At 42.5% G+C, this 12,561-nt stretch overlaps 1 protein-coding gene across 2 annotated transcripts in view; it reads left to right on the top strand.

Moving 5' to 3' along the window:
* Positions 1-8,947: 8,947 nt before the first annotated feature.
* LOC138978548 (small cardioactive peptides-like) overlaps positions 8,948-12,561 on the top strand; it is a 58,282-nt gene continuing 54,668 nt past the window's right edge. Inside the window, exon 1 of one of the 2 annotated variants that reach the window (XM_070351295.1) lies at positions 8,948-9,443. In XM_070351295.1, coding sequence (XP_070207396.1) covers positions 9,375-9,443 — 69 coding nt within the window. In that variant the 5' untranslated portion in view covers positions 8,948-9,374. The remainder of the gene's footprint in view (positions 9,444-12,561) is intronic. The other variant, XM_070351296.1, reaches the window with a different exon arrangement.

Below are 12,561 nucleotides of genomic sequence, written 5' to 3'. Positions count from 1 at the left end.
CAAAAATGCTTTTTTTTCATCCCTCTTCCAAGAATAGATCTCTTCTAATTAAGGCGTACATTGTCTGGTAGCAAGGTCTGGAATTCCCTACCTAAAGTTCTTCAAGAGACCACAAGTGAAAAGGGTTTTAAAATTAAACTCATTGATTGTCTAAAACAATGATTGCTGCATCTAAAATCTGTTGATGGGTACTATTTAACTAATTTACTATAATTATTTAATGCCCTCTCAATATTGTGGATAGGAAATTATAAGGACCAATAAAAACCGGTAAATAAGATACCGGATCATCATTATCATCATTATTATTATTTAAGTTATTGAGACATCCCAGTGCACCAAGGGATTTATAGAGCAAATCGAGAAAATTCATTATTGAACGAAGCGCATAGCGCTGAGTTCAATAATTATTTTCGAGATTTGCTCTATAAATCCCTTAGTGCACTGGGATTGTTTCAATAACGATATTGTCAGTACCGCCATAGAAAAAAGAAGATTCCAAACGCACATTTTGCAACGCGCATTTGAATAGGCATAACTGTGTGGTCAGGTCGTGTACAGTAAAGATCTACTTTTGTATGGGGTGTCTCAAGTGTGTCGTGCTTTCGTCACACGCATTTGAATTTCTGTTGGTAAATTCCAGTGTAGCGTTAATCTGAACAGTGATGATCTTTCAGAGAGACCTCATTTGAACTCGGAGAAAGGACTGTGCTCTTCATTATTTGCGATTCGAAACCTCCAGTCGAGCTTCGACGGATTGACTGTGCGGAGTGACTCCCCTTGAATTGACTCGAAGCGGGACTCGACGGTTCGCACATTTTCAAAACAAATGTGGCATATTTCTCGTGTTGTATCTTCCCTCATCGGGGAGTCTGATACTAAATATGAACGGTAAGAATGCTCTGAACCCTACACATATTATATCCCCATCGTTTTTTTCGTTCACATTTGCACAACATGTTAATTTGCTGAGCGGGGTTTGGATCGGGTTAATGTCGTCTGCTACTGCTAGGCTACCTGGGCAATCGAACCACTGCAGTCTGCACTGAGTCTGCACGCTTGAGACAGGCTGGTAATAAGTCTTATATATGGTAAGACCGTTCTGAATCTTACACGTTTTTGATTACAATTGTTCTTGCCTTGAAATAATAATTCGGAAACCATTCATTTACTGAACTGATGTAGTCGTATTTCTGTGTAGTCTGCTACAGAGTCGATCGAGTCAGTCTTCCAAACTGGTCTAGCTGGTACGTTATCGGAATAACACTTGTGGTTTCTGTAAGCCGCTGGGAATTGTATACTAACTCATCATTTGGTAATGTGGATGATAAGCTACATGCCACTAACACGGCATATGAGAAGAATCTATGCAAGTCGGCGAAAATTAGATGAAACACAGCGGCTTCTATTTTTAGATCACTGGCACTGGCACAGGCACATGCAATCTGTCAGAAAAAAACCCACTTCTGCTTTAATTGAGAAGCAGGGAATTTATGGTCATTTGGTATTGTGGAGAATATAAGCTACATGTCATTAATTAATTCTGAGGATGAGAGCACAGTCTCGCTTAGCCAAAGGGCGGAAGAATATGCTCTGTGGAAAAGTTAGCGCACTCCAAGAGTGCGCTAACAGTTTTAGCGCATCGCCATTAGCCAATCAACTGGTTCACATCAGTCATGTGACACCAGTACTTACTGACAATTTAAGTTATTGAGACATCCCAGTGCACTAAGGGATTTATAGAGCAAATCGAGAAAATTCATTATTGAACGAAGCGCATGGCGCTGAGTTCAATAATTATTTTCGAGATTTGCTCCATAAATTCCGTAGTGCACTGGGATTGTTTCAATAACGATATTGTCAGTACCGCCATAGAAAAAAGAAGATTCCAAACGCACATTTTGCAACGCGCATTTGAATAGGCATAACTGTGTGGTCAGGTCGTGTACAGTAAAGATCTACTTTTGTGTAGGGTGTCTCAAGTGTGTCGTGCTTTCGTCACACGCATTTGAATTTCTGTTGGTAAATTCCAGTGTAGCGTTAATCTGAACAGTGATGATCTTTCAGAGAGACCTCATTTGAACTCGGAGAAAGGACTGTGCTCTTCATTATTTGCGATTCGAAACCTCCAGTCGAGCTTCGACGGATTGACTGTGCGGAGTGACTCCCCTTGAATTGACTCGAAGCGGGACTCGACGGTTCGCACATTTTCAAAACAAATGTGGCATATTTCTCGTGTTGTATCTTCACTCATCGGGGAGTCTGATACTAAATATGAACGGTAAGAATGCTCTGAACCCTACACGTATTATATCCCCATCGTTTTTTCGTTCACATTTGCCCAACATGTTAATTTGCTGAGCGGGGTTAATGTCGTCTGCTACTGCTAGGCTACCTGGGCAATCGAACCACTGCAGTCTGCACTGAGTCTGCACGCATGAGGCCGGCTGGTAATAAGTCTTATATATGGTAAGAACGTTCTGAACCTTACACGTTTTTGATTACGATTGTTCTCGCCTTGAAATAATAATTCGGAAACCATTCATTTACTGAACTGATGTAGTCGTATTTCTGTGTAGTCTGCTACAGAGTCGATCGAGTCAGTCTTCCAAACTGGTCTAGCTGGTACGTTATGGGAATAACACTTGTGTTTTCTGTAAGCCGTTGGGAGTGTATACTAACTCATCATTTGGTAATGTGGATGATAAGCTACATGCCACTAACACGGCATATGAGAAGAATCTATGCAAGTCGGCGAAAATTAGATGAAACACAGCGGCTTCTATTTTTAGATCACTGGCACTGGCACAGGCACATGCAATCTGTCAGAAAAAACCCACTTCTGCTTTAATTGAGAAGCAGGGAATTTATGGTCATTTGGTATTGTGGAGAATATAAGCTACAGGTCATTTATTAATTCTGAGGATGAGAGCACAGTCTCGCTTAGGCAAAGGGCGGAAGAATACGCTCTGTGGAAAAGTTAGCGCACTCCAAGAGTGCGCTAACAGTTTTAGCGCATCGCCATTAGCCAATCAACTGGTTCACATCAGTCATGTGACACCAGTACTTACTGACAATTTAAGTTATTGAGACATCACAGGGCGCTAAGAGATTTATAGAGCAAATCGAAAAAATGAATTATTAGCGCACTGTGATAGTTTCAATAACGATATTGTCAGTACCATAAGAGATAAAACAAGATTTACAACGTACATTTTGCTATGCGCATTGGGATAGGCATAACAGTGTGGTCAGGTCGTGTTGGATCTACTTTTGTGTGTGCTGTCTCAACTTTGTCGTGCTTTCTGCCACACACAAACTCTTGTTTTAATTTCTGTTGGTAATGTCCAGTGTAGCATATCTAAAAAGTGAAGTTCTTTCATATAGACCTCATTTTAACTCGAAGAAAGGACTGTGAGCTTAGTTGTTTGCGATTCGAAACCTTCGCGCTTCGACCGATTGACTGTGCAGAGTGACGCCCCCTGATTTGACTCCCGGGCCGTGTTCGAGTGTTAGCTCATTTTCAAAATAAATGTAGCATGTTTCTCGGGTTGTATGTACACTCATCGGGGAGTCTGGTACTGAATATGGACGGTAAGAATGTTCTGAACCCTACACGTATTATATCCCCATCGTTTTTTCCTTCACATTTGCCCAACATGTTAATTTGCTGAGCGTTTAAAAGCGGGTTTTATGTCGTCTGCTAAGGCAAGGGCGGATCAGTTCATTTTATGGGGGGGGGGGGGGGGGTTCCATAAGTATATTGTGAAGATATAGGTTTGAAGGCGCGAAGCGCCGAGCCGACGGCGCAAAGCGCCTAGCTTGCTAGGGGAGTCCGGAGGCATGCCCCCCCCCCCCCGGAAAATGTTGAAAAAAAGGATGCAAAATGGTGCAATCTGGTGCATTCTGAGGATGATCATTACCAGTTTCAGGCAGCAGATTTTGTCACTGATTAATACCCCCAAACAACAACAACCCAAAAAAACACAATTTTTTTTGGGGGGGGGGGGGCTTGGGGGGGGGTTCCGGAAACCCCAGAAACCCACCCCCCCCCCCCCTCGTCCGCCCCTGTAAGGTAATCGAACCAGTCTCATTTCCAAAAGTAAATTTCTCGTGTTGCATCTGAACTCATGAGGGAGGCTGGTAGTACGGTCTATCACATGGTAACAACGTTCTGAACCCTACACGTTTTCGATTCCGATAGTTGTTGCCTTGAAAAAATAATGTGGAGTTTCGTTCTAAATATGAAAGGACTCCATTTTGGCTGCAGTCGAGTTTCGTCCCAAATATGAAAGGACTACATTTTGGCTGCTCCCGAGTTTCGTCCCAAATATGAAAGGACTCCATTTTGGCTGCTCCCGAGTTTTGTCCCAAATATGAAAGGACTCCATTTTGGCTGCCGCCGAGTTTCGTCCCAAATATAAAAGGAATCCATTTTGGCTGCCGCCGAGTTTCGTCCCAAATATGAAAGGAATCCATATTGGCTGCCGCCGAGTTTCGTCCCAAATATGAAAGGACTTCATTTTGGCAGCTGCCGCCGAGTTTCATTTGTATCTTTACTTTGTCTGCTGCCGAATTTCGTTTCATATGAAAGAACTCAATTTTGTCTGCAATTGAGCTTCGTGCCACATATAAAAGAACTCCATTTTGTCTGCCGCCGGGTTTAGTTTCATATATGAAAGAACTCCAAGTTTCGTTTCATATAGGCTTATAAAAAAAAAACTTTATTTTGTCCCTTGTTAGGCTATGCGGGTTCGGACAGACAGACAGACAAAAGGGATAGATATATAGACAGACACATATGCCAGCAACATTGCTTGTATAATTGAAGTTCTTTCGCGCCCATTGATTACATGACCAATTAAACAAATTTAGCAACATCACAGAACCAAAGGCTTGTTTCAAACATTTTCGTTCTGTGCCTTTGGCATAAGAGAATTTGTTCAGTGTCAATGTTGCATTTGAATGTACTCATTTTAACAGTCAGTAACGTTATCGATACTGTTATTGTTATTTGTCATCAGTGGTCATTCATTCACTCTAGATCGTCTGTCGAAAAAAAGAAATCTTTGCTTTAGTGATATTGGTGGAACTCGTTTTCTAGCTGATCAGGTTGTGTCTTATTACCGAAAGGTCTCCCAGGTCCGTGCAAAAATCAGTGTGGTATTCATTTCCTGTAGGACGCCCTGAATGCAAAGTAGCAAATGAAATTCTAGCAGAATCGAAAGAGAGAGCGACGGGGGGGGGGGGGGGGAGGGTTGTAGGAATAGAAAAGAAATAGATGGGGAAGAGAGAAATACAGAGAAACGTGAACCAAAGACACAGGAAAAACTTCAGAAAGGAAGTTGGAGAGTTAGAAGAAGAGAAACGGGGGGAGGGGGGGGGGTGGCAGGGTGGGTGATTAAAAGGGAAAGGGGCACAAAGAAAAATCGAGGCAATAAGAAACAAATAAATAGAGACACGAAAAAAAAGACAGAACGAGGCCCCGTCATACAAGTCTGACAATGGAACAGGCAGACAAATAGATAGACTGACAGACAAACAGACCGACATATAGATAGACAGACGGACGGACGGGTGGGTGGAGTCAGAGAGAGAGACATGTCGAGACAGACAAACAGATAGAGACTGGTAGACAGACAGAGATAGACTGACAAACAGACATATCAGCTAGCCGGACACACAGAGGCCGACGGAGTGAGGCAGAGATAGAGCCAGATCTTAGATTCTAAAGAACCATCTTGAGATATGTGATACTGATTGATTGCTTGTCGTGCAAGCAGTGAATTATTGAGTCAAGGATGATAAAGTTTGATATCAGACTTCAACGCCACACTTAATTTGGTTGCTTGACTTGCCGCGCGCCCACATGAATCTAAAGGCAGATAGGCTGCTAAACCCCTAAAATCCAGAATAAAAAAAATAGGAAAGGTTAGTTATTGGAACGTTCATGTTTTGACAAAACAAGGCATTCATAAGAACATAGACCCAATGGTCTTTATAGATGATAGACAGAACATTATGAGACAAATGAAACAATTAAAAATCTTAGCAGTCACAGTCGAAACGTAGAGAAGTCTGATATCAAACTTTATCATCCTTGACTGAATTATTCACTGATTGCATGACAAGCAATCAATCGGTATCAAATATCTCGAGATGGTTCAAAATGTTGGTTGGTGAAACTATACCATGATTATAAGAATATCTTCTACTTCTTTTTCTGCGTCTGTGGATTGCAACTCCCAGGCGCACTCGTTTAAAAAAAGTTATGTTATTATTAATTTGTTTTTAATACAAAAGGGATTTTATGTATATGGCCGATTCCCCCCCCCCCCTCGGCCATTAAAGCTGTCATGCTGTCATTCTCCGTTTTCGGGAGAGGGGGGGGGGGTGCAGGATATTTTCGTCTTTTTCTAACCCACGAACTCTGACATGGATTACAGGATTTTTTTCGTGCGTAATTTTGGTCTTGTCAACTTGGTAATAAAAAAACAAGAAAGGTATGTTGTTGAAACGTTTAATTATTGACAAATCAAAACAAATCGTTCACAGTTATTTCGACCTGGTGGTCTTTTAAGTGCACAGACAAACAAGCACTAATTATACAGAAAACGTATCTGACAAACTGTACAGCTGCTTGTAAGAAAGACACAAGCGATCGAGGCAATGATTCACTCTTCATTGCAAGCAGCGGAACATTTTGTCAGATACGTTTTCTGTATAATTAGTGTTTGTTTGTCTGTGCACTTAAAAGATTGCTGGGTCGAAATATCTGTGAACGTAACGTTATGTTTTGTCTCAAATAAAACGTTCCAACAACATCAATCAATCAATCAAAATGAAGCTTATATAGCGCGTATTCCGTGGGTACAGTTCTAAGCGCTTGTCGAAGGGTTGTCAACACAGGACTAACAAAGAAACTAACATCTACAGACGGACACGAACCCTATCACACACTAGCAAACCCTGATAAACATACAACAAACAACTGTTTAACAACAATGTACACATCAATAGCTAGGTCCAAACAAAATATTATTAAGCACACAAAAAAAACCTCTCACAGAGCACAGCACAAGAATGTCTTTTGGGGCACAACACATCACGTCGAACATGAAAGTCGCAGCCAGCTACGGGAAGAACTGAGTCTTCAACCTACTCTTGAGCGCGTCAAGAGAGGGGCTCTGGCGAAGCTCAAGCGGCAGGGAGTTCCAGACGGAGGGGCCCTTTATTTATTTTTAGAATTTTGGAACGTTGGCAGTCTATTTGGTTTTGGATGTGTGTCAACTTTGTGCTTGCATGGACACACCAAGTGAGATCAAACACTAGCAGGTCTGCACGTCATTTTGACATGGGATATCGGGAAAATGTCCACCCTTTACACATCAGGCGCAAACGGGATTCAAACCCTGAACCTTCAAACTTGAAAACCGACGTCCTTAATTAAAATTAGGCTATTGCACCCGTCATGGACAGCGACTTTGAATAAATCATCTGATTTTTTGTGCACTTGTGCTCCTGCGTTTTTCATACATTATTTAAACTTGAAAGTGTTCCCAGTTGGACGGATTTCCATTCTGAGCACATTATACTCATGGACCTGACTTGAAAACAAAGACTAATTTGCTACAAAGTCTAGTCTAGACTGTTTCGCAATTTTTTTTCCTTACAATGTTGTTCTAAAGTGCCTGTTTACGGACAAATGGCTCTATTAAGCAGAGCTTTATGTTATCTGTGTTATTCTTAGTAAAAATGTGTTTAACAAAGGCATAACAATTCAAACCGTTTTGGTTTTTTTCTCTGGTTTTAAACACATTTGTTATATTGTTGGTTCTGATATGTAGAGCTCACGTTAGAAAGAAAAACAAGCGACAAACATTAGCAAAAGAAAGCAAAACAAAAGCAAGCTGAATTAACTGGCTAAACCAAACCAGACCAAACCGACCAAAACCAAACGAAGCACACAAGAACACCAGAAAAAGAAAGCCGCCGTCTCTCTTACACCTTTAGGGATAACGAAGAACAGAAGGTCTCTGGTCAAGCAACAGACACAAGAAAACCATGCAGTGTTTATGACAACTCTCAGAAGACCAGAAGGAACAGCATGTTTACATTCACTGAAGCCCATTGAGAGTTGTCAAGTAACGGCATTTTCAGCACAAAAACGGACACTCCTGGTTATTAAGCAACACTCACGTTTGTTGTGACTCAGATTTGTCCTGAATTGTATAAGTAAATGTTGTAATCGTATAAAGAAGGTAAATACCATGAAGATTGCCTTGACGTTAGTATACCACAGAATACCCCAAAGAAATATTCAAAGTACGCGTAACGTCAGATTTCTTCTCTGCCCAAGTCCACAAGTCATAGTTAACCACATACAGGTCGTTCCCATGGGAAACCTCATCCATGGTAAATAAGTAGAAGTAGGAGGAGCGGCATAGGGAAAATCATCGCACTTTCCTACCTAAGCGGTTAAATCAGATCCCATCGCAAATGTGGCTGTTTTTTCATATTCTTTTTATTCAACCCAGGGAAAAAGGAAGGTTTTTGCCAAAGGACATTGCCAAACAAAAGCATAAATCGAGGGTTCACTCCAGGGCTTCGCCGCGGCAACCAGCCTGAAGGCTAGTTGAACACGCTAACCCGATGAATAAGTTAACAAAGTTGCAAAACCTTCCTCCATCTAACTCCGGGCCCTTCGTCATAACTCCTCTCTCCCCGTGGGCGTCTGCCAACGTGGAAAATTCACAGGCCCGTCCCCAGACAATGGGCTCTAAAAAGCGTAACCTATCGCAAGAGAAACTCCCCACGTCGAAAGACTTCTGGGACCATTAACGGGCAATATTTGTCCGTTGCGACGTGCAAGATTTCTCCACCAATCAGAGGCCGGGTGGATGTTTCAAGGGGGCGGGGTAGTGTATGAAATAACCGGCGCGCGCCTGCTACGATCCTTTACAATCACGACTCACACTCACAGCACACGTCCAGCCAGCGCAGAAGCAGAGATTGAACGAGAGCGTGAGGTAGACACAAGATTCTCTTTTGTATCACTACTTTTTTTCGACGCGCACGTGCAGCTTAGTTCATCGGTCGCCGACAGACACAGATCAGAAGTGACACGGGACATTTCACAATCCACAACTCCAGAACAAAGGGAACGAACTTTTGCCCAAGAACCAGTAACTTGCTGCATTTCTAGAAGTCATCACTGAATTTTTTCCCGAGACTTTCATATTTACTGGCTCTGAGAAAAAAGTGACCTTAGTTTGTAAGCTTTTTCGAGTGAAACTGTCTGTGAGAAGTCTTCGTGTTCACAGATCCTCAGCGCAGTTGCCGAAAGTCGCCCCAAAGACAACAGAAACTTTACAATGGAGTCGTCTGCCTGCAGAATGCTTCTTGCCGTGCTCTTCGCCACAGCCATTGCCACAGAGGCTATGGTAAGACTATGTATTTGTGTGTCTGTGTGTTGGCTTGTTTGTTTGTGTGTGCATATACAAGATAATCCGTAACAGAGAGACTGCTTACTGTCCAAAACCCCAAGGAAAAAACTAAACTTGTTGATTTACTTTTATCCTTTGTGAATGTTTCTGTATTTGTGAGTCTCTGTGTATACTATTTGGTATGTGTTTGATTGTTCCAGAATATCCGTGTGTGTGAAAGTGAGAAGTTCTTTGTATATCTGCAACGTGTGCATGGTTGAGGACCGGGAGGGGGGGGTAGGATGCGGAGAGGGGAAATGGAAGGAATGGTTCATTTTTTGTGAACCCCCCTCTCTCCCTCTTCGTTCCTCTTCTTCATCCCATCTTAAGTTTCTTACTACTCCCGGCATTTTGTTTTTACAGGCTTATTGTCGTATTCATTTTAAGCTCAGGCATATGATCTTGCAAGTTAGTATCCCCCTTCATTGTCTCTGTCGACGCCCGTTTTTAACCGCTTGCTTCCCTTTATAGCCGGACTAGGCGAAGAGGAGGGGTGGGGTGGGTTGCCAGTGGTGGTCCAGGGGGATGTTCCCCCTGGCAGAGCCCCTTGTGGGGGTCAGCTGATGGGTAGGTCATATTTTGAGATAGGAAAATGGTCGCTCCTTGCATGAAACGGCATACAATAAACAATAATAAAAAAAATTTAATAAGTGAGGTACATGTTTAGGCTAGGGGGGGGGGGGGAGTTGCGCAACCCCCATAACCCCCCCGGTAGTCCGGCCCTGAAACCGACCGTAGGGCGTCATCGTACAAACAGACATCTTCAAAATCTCCCAACCCATTTGGAATTCTGGGTAGGGAAATCCTTTTGTGAAATGACGTCAGCGCCAATCGGCGATTGGTCAATGCGTTTCTTGCAGGAGTGCCAACATAATGTCGGTCACACTTGAAGATAATGCTACTTGAATTTGCTTTCCAAACTGATACGAAGTGAACGGGAGAATAGAAGCGGTTATCAAGCGAACGTACCTCGAACAGAGATCGCCATAGCGTACAGCACACAAACATGAATGGAGCTACTCGGAAACCGACGAGTCAAAGACGGATCCCCATTTTCGAGAATTAACTTACGTATAACACTCGAAGTCAAAACTTCTCTTTTTACCCGTGATTTACTGTGGGCCCGGTTAGCTAGTTCGGTATAGCGCCTGACCGCCACTTCGTTACGTCGTGTCACGGGTTCGAATAAGCAAGCAAACCCTTTTTTTTTAAACATGTTTTCCAATCTTTCAACTTTTTCTTTCTTTACTGAAATATTACTTTTTGTATGTTATTATTTTTTCTTCATTCTAAAGTTTTTGAGTGGTGTATGGAAGATTGCATTAATTATCGAGTGCTTCCAGCGAACGATTTCCCAAAATTACAGATTTACAAAGACCGGTACGGTTGGCCTAGTGGTAAGGCGTCCGCCCCGTGATCGGGAGGTCGTGGGTTCGAACCCCGGCCGGGTCATACAATCTAGTGGCTGCTCCGCCTGGCGTCTGGCATTATGGGGTTAGTGCTAGGACTGGTTGGTCCGGTGTCAGAATAATGTGACTGGGTGAGACATGAAGCCTGTGCTGCGACTTCTGTCTTTTGTGTGGCGCACGTTATATGTCAAAGCAGCACCGCCCTGATATGTCCCTTCGTGGTCGGCTGGGCGTTAAACAAACAAACAAAACCCATGTACAATTACCCAACATAATGGTCATACATGTTTTTGGACACAAACTCAAAACTTACCAAGACTAATATGACATGCAAAAATAAAATAAACTCAATTCTAACAAGACAAATGGACATAGGAAAGCAAAACAAACTCCTTTCTTACCAACAACCACGAACAGAGACATGTAAAACTCACTCAATTTTTACGAAGACCTATGGACATAGAAAAGTAAAATAAACTCAATGCCTACAAGACCAATTCACATAAACAAAAGTAAGCTAACTTAAAGGCCCAGTCTTCCTCAAATAATTTACAGAACGATTTAAATCTTCTCACGAAAAAAACAGTTCTAACCTTATGAAACAAACTTGCAATAGCATTTAACAGCATTACATGACACAGTTCGTTTTAATGGCTATTTAGCTTGCGTAAACCACACACCAGGGGCCAGTTTCATAAGCCAGAAACACAGTCGACCAACTGCAGTTGTCCGAGAGAACCACAGTAATCCGACGTTATCGGGTTTCACGAACAAAATTTCAGTCGGCCGACTGCGGGTCGTCTCACCGGAAGTCGGCCAAACACGGTGATGCTCTCCCCCCAACACTGTGTTCGGCTTACTGCGGTAAACCGAAAATAAATGTAATTGTCAGTAAGTACTAATGTGAACCAGTTGATTGGCTAATGACGATGCGCTAAAACTGTTAGCGCACTCTTGGAGTGCGCTAAATTTTCCACAGAGCGTATTCTTCCGCCCTTTGTCTGAGCGAGACTGTGCTCTCATCCTCAGAATTAATTAATGACATGTAGCTTATATTCTCCACAATACCAAATGACCATAAATTCCCTGCTTCTCAATTAAAGCAGAAGTGGGGTTTTTTTCTGACAGATTGCATGTGCCTGTGCCACAGTGCCACTGATCTAAAAATAGAAGCCGCTGTGTTTCATCTCATTTTCGCCGACTTGCATAGATTCTTCTCATATGCCGTGTTAGTGGCATGTAGCTTATCATCCACATTACCAAATTACCACAATTCCCAGCGGCTAACAGAAAACACAAGTGTTATTCCGATAACGCACCAGCTAGACCAGTGAAAACTGACTCGATCGACTCTGTCATACGTAGCAGACTACACTGAAATACGACTGCATCAGTTCAGTAAATGAATAGTTTCCGAATTATTATTTTAAGGCAAGAACAATCGTAATCGAAAACGTGTAGGGTTCAGAACGTTCTTACCATATATAAGACTTATTACCAGCCTGCCTCAAGCGTGCAGACTTCAATGCAGACTAAGTGCAGACTGCAGTGGTTCGATTGCCCTTGCCTAGCAGACGACATAAACCCCGCTCAGCAAATTAACATGTTGGGCAAATGTGAACGAAAAAACGATGGGGATATAATACGTGTAGGGTTCAGAGCATTCT

This window comes from Littorina saxatilis, linkage group LG10 (genome assembly GCF_037325665.1).
Source record: "Littorina saxatilis isolate snail1 linkage group LG10, US_GU_Lsax_2.0, whole genome shotgun sequence".
NCBI classification, from domain to species: domain Eukaryota; kingdom Metazoa; phylum Mollusca; class Gastropoda; order Littorinimorpha; family Littorinidae; genus Littorina; species Littorina saxatilis.
This window is presented reverse-complemented; position numbering and strand designations above follow the sequence as displayed.